The sequence below is a fragment of the Jaculus jaculus genome, chromosome 9 (assembly GCF_020740685.1).
Source record: "Jaculus jaculus isolate mJacJac1 chromosome 9, mJacJac1.mat.Y.cur, whole genome shotgun sequence".
Classification (NCBI taxonomy): Eukaryota; Metazoa; Chordata; class Mammalia; order Rodentia; family Dipodidae; genus Jaculus; species Jaculus jaculus.
In genome coordinates this window covers 50,152,457-50,172,295 of record NC_059110.1, presented here as the reverse complement: position 1 = coordinate 50,172,295, position 19,839 = coordinate 50,152,457, and the positions used below count along the sequence as shown (strand labels likewise).

The 19,839-nt window shown below is 38.0% G+C and overlaps 1 protein-coding gene across 2 annotated transcripts in view; it reads right to left on the bottom strand.

The window, feature by feature from the left end:
• Positions 1-19,839, bottom strand: part of Cep85l (centrosomal protein 85 like) — a 215,618-nt gene that overhangs the window by 27,982 nt on the left and 167,797 nt on the right. For both annotated transcript variants that reach the window (XM_045159149.1, XM_045159150.1), the window contains one exon: positions 3,667-3,846. In XM_045159149.1, the coding sequence (XP_045015084.1) occupies positions 3,667-3,846 (180 nt within the window). The remainder of the gene's footprint in view (positions 1-3,666; positions 3,847-19,839) is intronic.

The following is a 19,839-nucleotide window of genomic DNA, read 5'->3' as shown; positions in this document are numbered from 1 at the left end:
ACACTTACTGCAGACACTACAAGGGAAAATTCTTATCTCCTGTTTAATTAAATAAGGCTTCCACACTGAGATGGGTAGACCACAATGCAGAAAAAACAACACTAAACATCAAACTGAGAGGTTTCCAACAAGGTTTCCTAGTCCCACAATGGAAATCTCCAATAAAAACAGAAGAGACAACAGGAATATAATCCCAAAACAAAAACACAACAAGAGATATGACTCTGAGCAAGTGAACTGCAGATCTGGAAGAAAATCACCAAAAAAGCAACAATCACATAAATGAAATGCACACACTAGGCTTAACTTACTTGAGGAAAAACAGAGAGACATCAAAGGAGAGATAAATGAACTGAAGGTGAGCCAAAAAAGAAGATATTAATAATCAGCTGGTTAGGTTAATGAGAACATGATTACAGGAATCTAAGAAGCACTAAGAAAATCAAAACATGACTTGAAATGGGAACTCAACAAAAGAATGGATATTATACAGATAAAGCCAACAGAAAATACAAACCAAATACACCTTGTGAAAACCTCTCTAGAAACCCTTAATAACAGAGTTAATCAGACAGAATCTCAGATTAGGAAGATAAAACAGAATAAACAGTTCATGAGTTAAAGATTTGGTAAGTTCAAAAAATCTTGTGAACAGAACATGAAGGAACAATGGGATACCCTAAAACCACCTAACCTATGGATCATGGTATGAAGGAAGGTGATGAAATTCAGACCAAAGGAATCAAGAATATATTCAACAAAATTATTGAAGAAAACTTCCCCACCCTCTCTAAAGAGAGACCCATACAAGAAGTTAACAGAACTCCTAACATACTGGACCAAAGAAGAAATGCAAGGAACATGATTTTTAAAATTCTAAATGACAAAAGCATGACAAAGTGCTAAAAACAAGAGAGAAACAACTTATTACATACAAAGGTAATCCTATCAGAATGCCTCAGATTGTTTTTAGTGGAAACTCTGAAAGCCAAAAGGACCAGGAAGGGAACACTTTAAAGTCTAAAAACTAATGGCTTCCAACCTAAACTGCTATACCCAGTGAAAGTACCCCTCATAATACATGGTGAAAGGAAAACTTTCCATGATAAGAGCCAGCTCTATGATTATATGAACACAAAGCCAAACCTACAGAGAATACTTTAAGGAGTACTCCACACAAAAGAGAGAAAAACAAACAAACAAACAAAAACAAAAACTTGAGAGCCTACAAGAAGAAGATCACAATAACCAAAACTAGAGCAGGCTTGAAAATTACAAAGTCCAAGCAGCACAAAACTCCATACAACACCAAACATGGCAGGGATTCAATCAAAACTCACAGTTATAACCTTAAATATTAATGGACTTACTCATCAAAAGATAGAAGTTAACAAGGTGGATTACAAAAATGAACATTATATCTGCTATCTTTAAGAAATCCACTTCACCACTAAAAACAGACACCACCTCAGGGTGAAAGGATGGAAAATGATATTCCGAGGAAGTGGAAATAAGAAACAAGCAGGTTCAGCTATATAGATATTTGGTAAAATAGACTTCAAACCAAAAGTAAAAAAAAAAAAAAAAAAAAAGGCCAAAGGACAAAGAAGTCCACTTCTTAACTCATCAGGGGAACAATCCAACAAGAGAGCATCACAATCAAAAATCAATATGTACCAAACACAGGTGCACCACAGTTTATAAAACAAAACCTACTAGACAACAAAATAGAAATAAATCCCGACACCATCATAGTTGGGAACTTTAATACTCCACTATCATCACTTGACAGATATGCAAACAAAATCAACAGGGAAATAAGACAGCTTAACATCACCATAGATCAACTAGACCTAATGGATATCTATAGAATATTCCAAGCCATTTCTACAGAATACATATACTTCTGAGTAGCCTGTGGACATTTCTACAAAATAGACCATATATTAGGCCATAAAGCTTGCCTCCACAGATTCAGGAAAACTGATGGAACTTCCTACATCATATCCAATCACAATGTGTTAAAGCTATAAATTAAAAATAAAAGATAATGCCAGGTGTGGTGGTGCACACCTTTAATCCCAGCACTCAGCAGGCAGAGTTAGGAGGATCGCCATGAGTTTGAGGTCACCCTGAGACTCCATAGTGAATTCTAGGTCAGCCTGGGCTACAGTGAGACCCTACCTCGAAAACAAAAACAAAAATAAATAAATAAAAGATACAATAGAAATTCCACCAGTTTCTAGAGACTGAACAACACACTTTTAAATAATGTATGGGTTATGAGAAATCAAAAAGGAAAATGTAAAATTTCTAGAACTTAATGATAATGAAAACATAACATACTAAAACTTATAGGACACAATGAAGGTAGTCTTAAGGAGAAAATTCATAGCACTAAGTGCTTTATATCAAAGACAGAGAGATCTCAAATTATTTAACTATCCACCCAAAAACATTGTTAAAAAAAAACAATAAAAGCCTAAGAGCTTCAAAAAGAAAGAAGCAATAAAGATAAGAGCAGAAATTAATGTATTAGAAACTAAGTACACAATTAAAAAGCATCAATGAAACAAAGAGCTGGTTCTTTGAAAAAATAAACAAGATGCTAAATCCCTGGTCAATTTGACCAAATTGGAAAACAAACAAACAAACAAACAAAAAAACAACAGAGAAATCTCAAATTAACAAAATTAGAAGTGAAAGGGAGAGGTCACAACAGACATGAATGAAATTGCAAGAATCATCAGGACATACTTCTAAAACATTTACTACATAAAACTGGATAATCAGGAGGAAACAGATAAATTCTTAAACATATACCATCTACCAAAACTAAATTCAGAGCATACTAATCACCTAAACAAACTTATCACATCTACCAAGATTGAAAAAATAATCAAAAACCTCCTCAAAAGGAAAAGTCCAGGACCTGAACCAAAATCACTTGAATAGGAAGAAATCACTTAATAAAAATGGCATGGGTTTATTGAGGAAGAAGTCTAAATTTAGTTCTCTAACTGCCAATATCTGTCTCTTCAATCAATTAAGAGTAGTATATTGAAAACAAACAAACAAAAAAAAAACAACTGAGACTACATAGTTAATTCCAGGTCAGCCTGAGCTAGAGTGAGACTCTACCTTGAAAAACAAACAAAACAAAACAAAACAAAAAAGAGTAGTATATTGCCCTACTTGATCTTTACTAATACTACAACAGAATGAGATAAAATACTTTTAATAAAGGCATAAAGTTCAAGGAAGTATGTGTTATGTACATCGTGTAGCATGTATTTGGATTTTAGTTACAGGTCAACTTAATGAGGCAGTGTCCTTATGATACAAGGACCAACCAACTCCACCTTATTTTCCAATACTTCATGCTCAATGAGACAAAGAAACAGAATGACAGGCTCAATAAGGAAAAAGATCAACTGTACAGAAAACGAACTTTAAAAAGTTTTGCTACTAGTTGGGTTGATATAAGGCTCCATTTATTCCCCAAGAAAATATTTATGTTTTTGCAAACAGCACAGGATTTCTCAGTTGTTACATATAATACTCATCATTTTAATATGAATATGTAACCTCTCTCAGGGTAAAAGCCAAATATATTTTGTTGAAGAAATATTGTTGATCCACTATAACCTTATGAAAAATATTTACCTTTTCCTCCAGTTTCTTTTTTTCTTCACCAAACTGGTTTATTCTTTGCTTGAGAAACTCATTGAGCTGCAAAACCTCTTTCTCAGTGGAAGCAAGTTTCTGCTCAAGCTCCTCGTGCTGAGGTTGGGACAGTAACTGCTCTGAAAATGGTGTCTGGACTGAAGTGTGGTCATATTGTGGCTATTGGGAAAGAAAAAAATAGCAAATAGATAGTTAAGTTTACTGTCTTGAAAAAATGAAGACAACATGAAAATGGATTACAGTTCAAGGAATACATATGTACATCTATGTTAGCAATAGACAAGTGTTGTTGGACTCCAGTCCCCAGCTGCCTAGACAGACACCATGATCAAAATAAGTTACCATCAATAAGTTTTTATTTGTTCATCTATAAGGCAGAAATAATACAGTCACTTGGCAATGCTTTTTGAGGAATTATAGTATGTAAGCTCTTAGCACACAGAAGCCCAAGAAAGGCAGCTACAAATTGGTTTTAAAGAATATTTAGAAATTGTAAACTAACTCATCCTATAGAAGTAAAAGTATTAACAAAGTAAATAAAAACTAATGAAAAATCAGGAATCATGGTATGCACCTATAATCCCTAAGCAAGGAAGACTGTGAAGTTGAAGACAACCTGGGCTACATTGCAAGACCAGAGCTCAACAACTCAATCTCTCTATCCACCCCCTCCCATAAAACAGTAACAACAAAAACACCTAAGAAAGCTGTTTTACAAGTGATCATCTCCAGCTAAAAATTCCATAGGAATTAACAGAATGCTTCTCTAACTAAAGGTGAGATTAGGGATTTTTATTATTTTAAATAGTGACTGACACAAATAGATGCTTTATTAATATACATAATCATATAATGAAAAAATACTGTTACTTCTATGAGAAAGATTTTTATGAAAATTCTTTCAAAGGCTCCAGAGAGATGATTACCTTCCCTTTTTCTTCTACAGAGTTAAAATCTGGAAGGTGTAGGCAGTGAATACACATTCTTTTTTGGTTCAAATTATTTTATTTTATTTTGTTCTATTTTTAAAAATTAGTTATTTACTCAGTGAATACAGTCAAGTTGGTACCATTGTTAGCCTCCTCCCTCACCCTGGACCCTCCTTGTTGAGGTATATGGGTCATGCATTGTGGGGTTAGCCCTCAGTTATGGGTAGGAGGAAATGCCTCTGTATCATGACCCAAGATGTGGCTTGGCATTCTTTCTGCCCCCTCTTCCACAAATTTCCCTTAGCCATGTTGGGTTCATTTTAGGTCTGCGTCAGTGATGAGGTCTTGGGAGCCTCTGTGTTTCTGGATATCTGATTTGGTAAGAGTTGATTGTTCTCTGTGTCAAACTCCTTCACCCTCGTGCTGGTACCTGGTTCACCAAGAAAACAGCATCCTTGCTTGTTCTTCCAATAATTCCTAGTTTTAGCTGGGGCCCTTTTGAGGTATGATGGGGTGGTTTTCTCCTTAGGATCTGTGTTTATCTGAAAAAGAGAAGCGGATTCTCCAATGGACAGTAAGTTAACACGAGATAAATGGGATAACCATTATTTTTTTAGAGAAAATTTAATAGGTGTAGGCCCTCTTGTAGCCCATGATTGGTGGTAGCTTGATAATGGAGAGTGGGCTCATTTTTGGATCTGGCTCTGACTTGTTTCCCAGCTCCAGCTATGGGTTCCATTCCACTGAGCAGCAAATCAAGAGCAGTTGGTTTCCTACCATGGCTGTGTGCTGCTATTGCACTTGTGTGAGCATCATGACAGGTTATTTGCTGCTAATTAGTAGGTTATATCATGAGTTGCTTGGACAGATAATAGTCATTTTCTCCCAGCTGACCATGTAGCACCTTGTGGCACTAAAACACGTTGTCTGGGAACTGATTCTCTTCCAGCTTCCAGCCATGTGACTCCATGCTACATGTCAATCGCATATGGTGTCTTCATCAGTAGGGTGAACTAACCTTTGGTGGGTCATCAAGTACTCTGACAAAATTTTGTTATTCTTTTAGAAAACCTTGTAGATCTCTCTGATCAAAAGCTCATTGTGGATGATAGCCACCTGCTAGTACTGGGAGTGACGTGTCAGTGGCCATGAAGAGAAGGATGAAAAAGATAAGTAATATAAAAGAGTTAGAGAGAAGAGAGAGGAAGGGGGGGGGCAAGAGAAGATTAAGGTCAATCTTCATTGTACCCTCTCCAGTGCCTTGTGACTCAGGTGTTCCATCTAAGGGCCTGGTGAAGGTTCAACCATTTGGTCTGCCTTTTAAGATGTAGAATTTTATGGTACCATTGCCATTTGGGTCCACATTTGTATCCCCCAACCCACCTTTGCCCTCCCTCTCGCCCGACCCACCCTACTGTCCGGTCCTCGAAATGTTTGCTGGGTATGTTGGCATCTTGGGTAGATTCAGGTTAGGTGCTGTAGATGAGTGAGACTATGTTGCAATAATCTTTCTGTGACTGGGTAAGTTCACTGAGAATGATATGGTTCCAGGTTCAACCATTTTTCTTCAAATTTCATTGTGTCTTTTTTTCTTACTATTGTGTAAAATTCCATCATGTAGATATACCACATCTTAGTTATCCATTTGTCGAGTGATGGATATCTGAGTTGATTCCAATTCTTAGCTATTACGAATTGAGCCGCTATAAACATGGTTGAGCAAATCTCTCTGGACTGAGGCTTGGAGGTTTTAGGGTACATGGCCAGTAAGGGAATAACTAGGTCTGTTGGTAACTCTATAGTCAGCATTTTTAGGAACCTCCATATTGCTTTCCAAAGTGGTTGTATCATCTTACATTCCCACCAGCAGTGGATGAGGGTTCCTATTTCTCCATATCCTCCCCAGCATTTATTTTCATTTGATTTTTAAATGTTTGCTATTGTTACTGGAGTAAGGTGGAATCTCATGGTTGTTTTAATTTGCTTTTCCTTGATGATTAGGGATGATGAACATTTTCTTAAGTATGTGTTTGCCATTTGCATTTCTTCTATGTGAACTGCCTGTCCAGTTCTTAGCCCCATTTTGTGAGTGGGTTGTTTGACTTTTTATTGTTTAGGTTTTTGAGTTCTTTGTAGATTCTAGACATTAGGCCTCTGTAAGTTGGATATTCAGCAAATATTTTCTCCCATTCTGTGGGCAATCTATTGGCTCTGTTTATTGTATGTCTGTCTGTGAAGCAACTCTCTAGCTTCATGTGATCCCATTGGTTGAATGATTATTTAACATCCTGTGCTACCGGGGTTTTGTTCAGGAAGTCTTTTTCCATTCCTATGTCATGGAAAGTTCCTCCTATATTTTCCTGCAGTAGTAGTTGAGTTTCTGGTCTTATGTTGAGGTCTTTGATCCATTTGGAATTGAGTGTTGTGCATGGCGAGATGTGTGGATCAAGTTTCAATTTCCTGCTTATGGTTATCCAGTTTTTCCAGCACCATGTTTGAAGATGCTGTGTTGTTTTTTTTTCCCCTAGCCTATATTGTTAGGGCCTTTGTCAAATATCAAGTAGCTATAGTTGGTTGACCCAAAGTCCAGGTCCTAGATTTTATTCCGTTGGTCTATATTCCATGCTATTTTCATTTCTATAGCCTTGTAATATAACTTTAGATCAGGTATGGTGATGCCTCCAGAGGTGTTTCTTTTGTTTAGGATATGCTTGGATATCCGACGCCTTCTGCCTTTCCATATGAATTTTGAGATCATTTTTTCTATCTTTGTGACGAATAATGTTGGGATTTAAATTGAAATTGCTTTAAATCTGTATATTGCCTTTGGTAGGATTGCCATCTTAACAATGTTAATTCTGCCTATCCTGGAGCATGGGAGGTCTTTCCATTTTCTCAAGTCCTCAATTTTTTTTTGAGTGTTTTTATGTTTTCGTTGTATAGGTATTTTATTTTTTTGTTGCTATTGAAAATGGGACAATGTCTTTTATTTCTTTCTCTGTATCTTTGTCATTTGCATCCAGAAAGGCAACTGATTTTTGTGCACTGATTTTGTATCCTGCTACTTTGCTAAAGGAGTTAATCACCTTTAAGAGTTTTGGGATGGAGTCTCTCGGGTCTCTTATGTATAGAATCATGTCGTCTGCAAATGGAGCTAACTTAACTTCTTCCTTTCCAAGTTGTGTCCCTTTACTTCTTTCTCCTGTCTTATTTTTTGAACTTAGTGAAACTTTTGAACTCTGTTTTTTCTGTCTTATCTTCTAGATCTGAGTTTCTATCCTCCACATGACCGACTCTTCTTGAGAGCTTCTAAAGAGTTTTGGGCTTCTTCAATAAGTTTGCATTTTCTACTACTTTTCTATGTGTAGTTTCCATTCCTCTGTCAAGTTCCCTTTTCACATCATGTTCTGATTTTCTTGATGCTTCTTGGAATTCATCCTCGCATTTCTTTATGTCTTCATGTAACATCACCAGCTGATTTTTGAGGTTCTCTTTTTTTTCACTCTCCTTCATATCTCTTAACTGTCTTTGAACTCCTTCCATTTTCTTATCCATTAGGTCTAGTCTAGTGATGGCAGCATCCACACAATTATCCATCCTTTGTTGTTTTTCTGCAATTTCTACCAGTAGCTTGGTCAGAGTTGCATTGCTCATAGCTTCATTTTGGTGTTCAGATTCTGCTGTCTCTTCTATGTTTTGATTAGAGGCATTCATTGTAGGTCTGGGTGATCTTACTGGATTTATTTGCATATGATTTTTCACGTTATTTTTTTGCGCTGTGGTCTGCCCATCACAGTGTATGGGCAGGGAGAGTAGGACTGTGGTCTCCATGGTTGGGGGAAGTGGTGCCTCTTGGGGGAACTGACCTGAGATCAAGTGTGGGTGGGTGGATCAGCCTGCGCTGGGATGTGGCTTGCGTGTGGGCAGATGGAACAGACCTGTGCTCATGTGTGGGCAGGCCACCTAAGCTTGCATGCTGTGGCAGATGGGCAGGTAAGCGGCTGGTGTGGCAGACAGGGGATTGGGCCTGAGCTGGTGTGGGCAGATGGGCAGAGTGCATCTGAGCTTGTGAGTGGGCAGGTGGAATGGGCCTGAGCTCATGCTTATATAGGCGGCCAGAGTGGTAAGCAGGCAGATGGGCACATCAGGCTGAGCTCGCAAGGGTGGATGGGTGGCATGTGCGCAGTGGACAAATGGACAGATCAAGCCTAAGCTCACTTGTGTGTGCCAGCAGGCGGAGCTGGCTGGAGGTCATGCGTGGGCGGGGGTAGCAGGGCAATTGCACCTGCATAGTGAGGCAAGTGGAACTATGCTGGCCTGGGTTCACTTTCCTGCAGTAAGTGCAGGAGTATCCTGAGGCTGGGACTACGGCTAGGGCGGCTGCTTGGGTTGATTGGGGAACTGGTGGGCTACCTGAGAGCAAGGGAATCAGATGATTCCCCTTATTTTTCCCCCTCTGCACCCTCCCACTGGCAATCTATTAGAGATTTCTCTCTCCTAAAAGACGCAGTGAACCCTGAATGTCTTGCCTTTTCTTCCCTGGGAGGAGCGACACGGTTAGGTGGACACCATCTTGACTGGAAGTCCCCTAAATACACATTCTTTTAGACAAATCAAAACCAAAGTATTCCGAAAAAAGAAGTTTGGCTGTGTGTGTGGGTGAGCACACACACATACACACGGAGACCACAGGACAACCATGAGTATCCTTTCTTAGCAATTGCCCAGCTTTTTTGAGATAGGGTCTCTCATTGACTAGAATTCTTTAAGTTAGATAGACTTGGGTGTTCAGCAAGCCTAGATGATCTTCCTGTCTCTACCTCTACAGCACTGGGACTACACCTGATTTTATTTTTTAAGTATTTTATTCGCATGCAAATAGAGATGAGGGATGGGTGGGGGGAGGAAGAATGGGCACGCCAAGGCCTCTAGGCACTGCAAATGAATTCCAGATGCATGTGCTACTTGGTGCATCTGGCTTTATTTGGATAGTGGGGAACTGAACCTAGGTTGTTAGGCTTTGCAGATAATTGCCTTAATCACTAAGTAATCCCTCTAGCCACAACACCTGACCTTTTTTTAAACACGGGTTCTGAGGGTTGAACACAGGTCCTCATACTTGTAAGGTAAGCACTTGACTGACTGAGGTATCTCCATAGCCCAGATATTTTGCCATTATTTAAAAATATTTACAAGTACATTATGTTAGAAGGTAAGGATTGTAAAGCTTAATAAAATAAGGTCTTACTGGTTTAATTAAAGTATCACAGGAAAAAAAAAAGATTCCCCCTCCAAAAAAAACCACAATGAACTCTAAAATGCTAAGTTGTAAGAGTTGTAGGTGTGGGAAGGTGTATATTAGAAGGAAACTTGTCATAGGCCTTGAAGAACTAAACTCTGTCAAAGGTGGATATTCAGTTTGATATATAAATAGCATTTATCATGTGCAGAATATGGCAAAATGACAGGCACCAACCTTTATAAACTCAAATTTTAATTTGACATAAAAGATACACACACACACACACACACACACACACACACACACACACGTATTGTATATAAAGTTGTTTCCTATATTAGACATATAGAGAAAATAGGTAGATAAATATAGGTCACAAGAAGTATAAAGTATTGGAGAGGGGGATAAGTGAAGACACCAAGAGAATAGGGGAATAGGGCTTTATTGAGGTAGTGACTTTTGAGATAAATATTGAACAATAGGTGGATTTTGCCAAGAATGGAAAAGGAAGAAAGGCATCCTGAAAAGAACATTAAATAAAGTCAAAGACAGAATATGCTGAGACCATCTACTGCATGCTGCATGTCTAACCCATTGCCAGTGAGCTTCAAGTGGCCTAGGAGAGCCATGAATGAGGACTAACACATAACTGTAAATTCACTTAAAATATCATGGGATTTTTTTGTTTGTTTTTGTAACTTGACTACAGTTCTTGAGCATGACCTTTGAAGGTGACAACACCATGTTGCAATGTCAGAGTTGGACATGCCTGGGACATTCACAGGCAGAAATGATGGGCACCAGAAACACATACACACACACACCCCTGAATCGTAACTGATGAAATGAAGGAGACTCAAAGCAGGCAGATCTGATCTGAGAATTAAAATTTTCAAAGGGACCACACATTTATCTTAATATTTTTTGGGTGTGTTTTTTCCAGGTAGGGTCTCACTCTGGTCCAGGCTGGCCTGGAATTAACTATGTAGTCTCAGGATGGCCTCAAACTCATGGTAATCCTCCTACCTCTGTCTCCCGAGTGCTGGAATTAAAGGCATGTGCCACCACGCCTAGCATATCTTAAGTTTTTTTTTTTTTTTCGAGGTAGGGTCTCACTCTGTCTCAGGCTGACCTGGATTTAACTGCATAGACTCAGGGTGGCCTCAAAACTCACAGCAATCCTCTTACCTCTGCCTCCAAGTGCTGGGATTAAAGGCGTGCATCACCATGCCTGGCTCTTAAGTTTTATACCTAGGAATTCTACATGGTACTCAGTAACAACCAGAGGGAAATCTCTTGTTTTTGCAGGGAACTACTGGAATTAAAATTACAAGGAGTAAATTTGAAATAAGACAAAGCATTCTGTTCTTAAAAATAACTGACTTCTGGGACCCATCTCTTACCAGCATCACACATTCTTCCCAAGTTCCCTTGAAACATTTTCCAAAGGAAAAAAAAAGAACACTCTGATTCATAAATCACATCTCAACAACTTTAAAAGACAAAATAATCATCTCATGCCTACTCAGTTAACAGCTAAATTAAAATAGAAATCAAAACCAGAAAAAAGATGAAATCCAAAATACTTACATACACTTACAGTGCTAAGTAATAGGTGGATTGAAAAAGAACACTCACTGGAAATTTTGAAAGAAAACTAAATTAAAGTGAAACTATAACTCAACACTGGAGAGGGCCAAATAAAGTGATACTTAAGAGGGAACTTTATACCAGTGTATGTGTATGTATACAAGAAGACCTAAATTTAACCATCTACCAAAACCTCTTAGGACTCATCAGTGAGCTCAGTGAAGAAATAGGATAGAAAGCATAAAAACTGGCTCATGTAAGTAGAGTCAAAAGATACATCTTATTTTTTAAAGCTGCTACCTAAAATGTATAAAGAACTAGGGCTGGGAAGATGGCTCTAGTTAAAGGTGCTTGCTTGCAAAGACTGTTGCCCTGGATTCAATCCCAAGTCACCCATAAGCCAGACACAAAACTGGCACAATCATCTAGTGTTCATTTGCAGCTTCAAGAACCCATGGCATCTAAAAAGTTTGTGTGTGCATATGAGTGTGTCTGTATGTATCTTAAGTTTAATGAAAAACAACTCAATTAAAAAATGGGTGACAGCTGACAGACAGCTGGATGAAGCCATTCTACATATGGTTCAATGGGAGAAAGACATACCACCAGTGAAGATACTCAACAGCGGACACTGCAAGCCTTATAATTGGCCAGCCAGCCCAAATGAGCCAACGGGTACAATAGTGGCACGTTTGTCATGGTGGAAACCAACTGCCCTCCAATTGGACTGGAGGCCTGCTCCATGGGGGGGAAACACATCCCTGATACTGAAAACTTAAAACAGGGGTAGTCATGAGCCCTAGGAGTGTAACATCTGCTGATGTCTGGAAAAATGTATACAGTATGCTTATCAAACTGCCCAGTAAGCACTTCTCTTAATATTTATACCCTTATATTAATGCTACTCTCACTTTGGGTAGAGAATCTTTTCTTTTCAGATGGCAGTGACTTTGGGATGACACAGAAAGTTATCACAGTGCTGGAAAGAAGTGACTGGAGTACTGAGAAACATCTCGATCACACCTTCCAAGGCTCAGGGTCTAATGCGGAAGAGGTGGCGGAAAGAATATAAGAGCCAAAGGAAGGGTAGGACTCCGTACAACGGGCTCCCTCCAGACATAAAATGGCCTGGATACCCATGACCTTATAGTGCCTGAAACTACCTATACAAGACCATCATAAGAGGAAGAAAAGATCATGACATCAAAATAAAAGACAGACTGATTGAGATGAGGAGGGGATATGATGGAGAATGGAATTTCAAAGGGGAAAGCAGGGGGGGGGGCATTACCATGGGATACTTTTTATAATCATGGAAAATGTTAATAAAAATTGAGAAAAAAATTAAAAAATGGGTGAAAAAAATCTGACCACATACCTCTATTAATTAAACTATAAAATGTCAAATAAGCATATAAAAGAAGTGTTCACTAGAGAAACACTTACTAAAGTGGGAATCATGTAAAGCTATGCAATTATTAGAATGGTCCAACCAAATCAGAAATACCGACATAATGGTGAGGATAGGAAGCAATGGGGCTTTCACTCATTGCTGGTGGGAACACATGCAGAACCATCATTATGATGAGTCCAGCATTTCTTACAAAATTGAATATACTCAAACTACACACACTTTAATCAAATGAGCCAGAAATTTTTCCCATAGTATTTATTCATTATGATAATATAAAAACCTTTACAGATGATTGCAGTAGCTATAATCTTATAACATTTATATTTTGTGTTCACCCTCAATTCCTAAAGTCTTTAGAGTATCTTCAGTGATAAAAAAGATTGTCTTTTATGATGAGATAACTGTGGCTACTGACCTTAGATATCTTCAGTATGAGGTTTTGTCACTAGAAAGACAAGACATGATTAGAAGATTGGAATTTTCACTATCCCAACAGCCAGCATGTAGGAAGGGAGAGGGATTGATTGTCTCATGATTTAATAACAAATTATGCCTACATAATGGAGTTGCTGTATACACCTGACATGTTCCAGATAGCTGAGCATGTAGAAGTTCCTCCTGATGGCATGCTTGCAAACAAAAATGAAATTCTGCCCTTTTGCCCACATAGCATCAGAACAAAATTGTTAGGACAGATACCGAAATGTTGTCCACTGGAGAATCATCAAAACTGATTGCTAGTATCAAAAGTGACTATGTTGAGCCGGGCGTAGTGGCGCACGCCTTTAATCCCAGCACTCGGGAGGCAGAGGTGGGAGGATCGCCGTGAGTTCGAGGCCACCCTGAGACTACATAGTGAATTCCAGGTCAGCCTGAGCCAGAGTGAGACCCTACCTTGAAAAACCAACAAAAAAAAGTGACTATGTTGTATTGAGAATAGGAATAAAGGTCTGTAGAGATGGCTCGGCAGTTAAGGTGTTTGCCTACAAAGCCTAAGGACCGAGGTTCGATTCCCCAGGACCCACATAAGCCAGATAGACAAGGTGACAGATGGGTCTGGAGTTTATTTGCAGTGGCTACACGTCCTGGTAACCCACTGTCTATCTGCCTCTTTCAAATAAACAAACAAAATATTAAAAAAAATAGGAAGAAGCACATCTATGATTGTTCGTAATCACTAGCATTTATTCATAATTTCTAAAACTTGGAAACAAGATGTCATGCAATAGGTGAATGAATAAGCAATGATACAGAACAGACAGTAAAATATTATTCAAGACTGAAAAGGAAATAACTATTAAGCCATGAAAAGAGCAAAGGAGAAAGTGGGGGGGGGGAATTAACACGTTTTTTTTTTTTATAATCATGGAAAATGCTAATAAAAATTTTAAAAAAGAGGATTATGAACCTTAAATATATAGTATTCAGTGAAGTTGAAGAGTATTACTGTAAGCTTTCAATTATGTAACATTCTGGGAGAGACAAAGCTACGGGGACATTAAAAAGTTCATTAGTTGTCAGAAATAAGTAGCATGATGCTAAGATGGTGGATATGTCCAAGGTATGTAATACTATTTTGCTACATGGTACTAAATAGTAGATATATGCAATTACAAGCTATATGGTACCAAATAGTAGATACATGTAATTACTAATGTGCCAAGACTCATATGGGGAGAGGGCCCATTTCCTGCTCAGAGGACAGTGTATGGGCAGGTATGGCACTGTGGAGTGAGTAAGCCAGACCTTCTAAACTCTTCCCAGATCCCAGGTCTGGGTTCCCAGCATGGGCAGTGTATGGGCAGGTGGGTATGGCCATGTGGAGTGAGTAGGCCAGACCCCTGTCTTCAGGCTCCTCCCAGCCCCAGGTCTGGGTTCCCTGCAAGGATGGTGTGTGGCAGGCTCAAGCCTTGGGGTGAGTAGGCCAGACTCCTGTCTCCTAGCTCCTCCCAGTACCCTGGTCCTGGTAGGTCCCATTGTGCCTTGCTTGGGAGGGCTGCTCCCTCAGTGAGCTGTGGAATCAGGTCTTTAGCTCTAGTATTCTGAGTGACCACTGGGTACCAACATTTCTGTTCACCTGAATCAGAGGTTCACTAGCCAAAGGATAAAACCATGCTTTCTCCTCAGCAAAATAAAGAGCCTTCCCAAAATGGGTAGAAAATAATGCAAAAAAGCCAATGAAAGTCAGAAAACTGAGGGCTCTCCACCAAGAATGTATAGTTCTACAATGGAAGCTTCCAATTAAATCATATAAAAACCAACAGAAATTCATTCCCAAAATGAAAACACAGCAACCAATGAGACCCTGATCAAAAAAAAAAAAATTTGCTGAACTGGAAGCAAACCATCAAAGAACCAACAATCATATTAGAGAAATTGAACAAAATTGTTTCCTAGAGCATTCAGGTTTTGACAGCATGCTTAACTTAATGGAAGAAAACATTCGAACCCTCCAAAGAGATACCAAAAAATTGAAGTTGAGTCAAGAAATGGAAAAAAACCAAAAACCAAAAAACAAAAAACAAACAGTTGATGAAGCTCAATGAAGATTTGATCAAATGCAAGAATGAACTCCAGAAAGCACCAAAAAAGTCAGAATTTATATTGAAATCATATGGACATGATGTAAAATAACAACAAAAAACAAAAATCAAGTAGAAATTATAAAAAACCTCTCTAAAACCACTCACCAACAGAGTTACTCATGTGGAAGACAGAACCTCTGACCTGGAAGACAAGACAGAAGAATTTGATCAGGAAGCCAAAAACTTTGTTAAGTTAAAAAAATCAGGTGAACAGCAAATAAGAGAACTGTGGGATACCCTAAAATGACCAAATATCCAGATCATGGTATACCAGAAAGAGAGGAAATCCAGGCCAGAGGCATAGAGAAAATATTCAACAAAATTATTGAAGAAAATTTTCCAATTCTCTCAAAAGAAAGGCCCATCCAGATGCAAGAACACCACCCACAGAACACCCAACAGACAGGAACAAAGAAGAAACTCTCCAAGACACATCATAGTAAAAACTCTTAACAAAAGAATGGTGTTAAAAGCAGCAAGACAGAAACAATTCCCAACATACAAAGGCAATCCTAACAGAATAATGTCAGATTTCTTAATGGAAACACTGAAAACCAGAAGGCCCTGGAACAGAACACTTCAAAATCTACAAAACTATAGCTTTCAACCCAAGCTACTTTACACAGCAAAAGTATCCCTTATAATAGATGCCTAAAGAAAAATGAAAAAAAGTCAATTCTATGGTTATATGAACACAAAGCCAAACAAACCTGCAGAGAATACCTGAGGGAATACTCCACATAGAACAGTCAAACCACTAAGCTCAACAGCCAACAAGATCACAATAACCAAAACAGACTAGGTTCAAAAATAGTACAAAACACAAGAGGGTAACAAACCCCATAAAACACCTCATCATGGCAGGGATTAATTAAAACCTCACAATAATAACCTTAAATTTAATGGACTTAACTCACCCATCAAAAGAGAGAGGTTATTGGGATGGATCAAAAACCTAGACCCTTCTATCTGCTGTCTTCAAGAAACCCAACTCAATACCAAAGACAGATACCTCCTCAGGGTAAAAGATTAGAACAAGAATATGGAATTAAAAGCAAGCAGGTATTGCTATATTAATACATGACAGAATAGATTTCAAACCAAAAGTAATCAAAAAGGACAGAGAAGGCCACTTCTTACTCATCAAAGGAATGACCCAACATGAGAATATCACAACCATAAATCTATATAACTTTTCATCCCAACTCTACAGAATCCACATTCTCCTCAGCAGCTCCCAGAACCTTCTCCATAACAGACCATATATTAGGCCATAAAGTGTGCCTCCTGAAAATCAGGAAAAGTGAAGTAACTTCCTGCATCATGTCAGAACACAATGCTTTAAAGTTAGAAATCAACAATAAGAGACACATAAAGAATTCCACCAGCTCCTGGAGACTAAATACCACACTTTTAAACAATGAATGGGTTGGGGAAGAAATCACAAATGAAATTGTAAAATTCATAGAATTTAATGATAATGAAAATACAATGTACCACAACTTATGGGACATAATGAAGGCGGTCCTCAGGGGAAAATTCATAGCCCTAAATGCCTTCATTGCAAAGACAGAGAGATCCCAAATTAATAACCTGACTGTCCATATGAAAGCACTGGAAAAACAAGAATCTAACCCAAAGAGCTCCAGACGGAAAGAAATAATCAAGATTAGAGCAGAAATTAATGAATTAGAAACTAAGAAAACAATTTAAAAAAAACAATGAAATGAAGAGTTGGTTCTTTGAAAAAATAAACAAGATTGAAAAACCCTTGGCAAATTTGATCAAGCAAAAAAGAAAGACGTCTCAAATAACAAGATCAGAAATGAGGAGATCACAACAGACATCAATGAAATCAGAAGAATCATCAGCGCACACTTCTAAAACATCTACTCCACAAAACTGAATAATCTGGAAAAACTGGGTGAATTCCTACACACATACAACCTACCAAAACTAAACTCAGAGCAGATTAATCTCCTAAACAAACTTATTACAACCATGGAGATTGAAAAGGTAATCAAAACCTGCCCCCCTCAAAAAAGTCCAGGATTGGATGGCTTCTCAGCTGAATCCTATCAAATCTTCACTAAAGAACTGAAAAAAATTTTTCTCAAAGTGTTCCACATAACCAGAGACCAGAGAATCCTCCCACTCCTTTTATAAAGCTAGCATCACCCTAATACCAAAAACAAACAGAGGGCTGGAGAGATGGCTTAGCGGTTAAGCGCTTGCCTGTGAAGCCTAAGAACCCCGGTTTGAGGCTCGGTTCCCCAGGTCCCACGTTAGCCAAATGCACAAGGGGGTGCACGCGTCTAGAGTTCATTTGCAGAGGCTGGAAGCTCTGGCACGCCCATTCTCTCTCTCTCCCTCTATCTGTCTTTCTCTCTGTGTCTGTCACTCTCAAATAAATAAATAAAAAATTAAAAAATAAAACAAACAAACAGAGATGCAACAAGGAATGAAATCTATAGGTCTATATCCTTCATAAACTTAGATGCAAAGATTCTGAACAAAATTCTTGCAAACCAAATTCAACAATACATCAAAAGCATTATCCATCTTGATCAAGTAGGCTTCATGCCAGGAAGGCAGGGATGGTTTAACATATAGAAATGGGTCAACATAATACACCACAAAAATAAACTTAACCATAAGAATCACAGATCATCTCAACTGATGCAGAGAAGGCCTTTGACAAAATACAACACCACTTCATGATCAAAATACTGGAAAGAATAGGCATGGAGGGTTCATATCTCAACATAATAAAGCCTATATATAAAGTTCTAAAAGCCCAAATAATACTTCATGGGGAAACATTTAGGAGTTCCTACAAAGAACAGGAATAAAACAGGGGTGCCCACTCTCACCACTGCTCTTCAACACAGTACTAGAAGTACAAGTCCAAGCAATACGAGAGTAGAAAGAAATAATAGGGATTCAAATTGGAAAAGAAATTAAGTTAGCCTTATTTGCAAATTACATGATCCTATATATGAGTGACCAAAAAAATCTCCATCTCAAAACTTCTAGAGGTGAGAGATTCCTTCAGCAAAATGGCAGGATACAAAGTCAATACACAAAAATCAGTAGCTTGTCTATTTGCAAAGGACAAATATATAGATAAAGAAATCAGTGAAGCTGTACCATTTTCAAGAGCAACAACAAAAAATTAAATACCTTGGAATAACACTAGCCAAGGATGTGAAATACTTACATAATGAAAATATTGAAAAAAAAAAAAACTCAAGAAAGAAAGTGAGGAGGACTTGAGAAGATGAAAAGGCCTCCCATGTAAATTTGTGAAAATGGCAATTCTACTAAAAACAATATACATATTTAATGCAATACCAATAAAAATACCAGCATCATTCTTCATAGAGGTTGAAAAATGATCTTAAAATTCACATGGAACGGTAGCCGGCCTTGGATATCCAAACATACATAGCCTCAGTAAAACAAAACAAAACAAAACAAGTCAGGAGGTATCACCATACCCAATCTAAAGCTATATTACAATGCCACGGTAAAAAAAAAAAAAGTATGGTAATGGCATAATAACCAAAACATAGATGACTGGAACAGATCTGAATACCCAGAACTTAAGTCAAGTAACAATAGCTGCTTGATATTTGACAAAAGTGCCAATAATGAAGACTGGAGAAAAGATAGCATCTTTAATAAATGGTGTTGGACAAATTGGAGGACCAAGTGTAGAAAAATGAAAGTAGACTCATTTATCTTTTCATAAACAAAAATCAAATTGAAATGGATTAAAGACCTCAATATAAGACCTGAAACTCTTTTTCTACTGGAAGAAAAACTAGGAGGTATTATCCATGATACAGGAGTGAGGAAAGACTTCCTGAACAAAACCCAAGTAGCCCAGAAAATGAAACAAGCATTAATCCAATAGTATCTCATGAAGTTAAAAAGCTTTTGCACAGACAAACACACCATAAGCAGAGTCAATAGATTACCCACCGAATGGGAGAAAATCTTTGCCAACTGTACCACTGATGGAAGCATAATGTCTAAAATCTACAAAGAACTCATAAAATAAAAAAATAAAAAAATAAATCAAACCACCTAGTTCCAAAGTGGGGCAGACAACTAAATAGGGAGTTCTCAGAGAAAGAATTACAAATGGCTAACACACACTTAAGAAAATGTTCAACATCTCTAACCATTAGGGAAATGCAAATTAAGACAACTATGAGCTTCCACCTTACCCCAGTAAGGATAGCAAACATTAAAAAATCAAATGAAAACAAATGTTGGCAAGGATGTAGAGAAATAGGAATCCTCATTCACTCTTGCTGGGAATGTAAAAAAGCACAACCAATATTGAAATCAATATGGTGACTTCTGAAAAGAATGAATATAGAG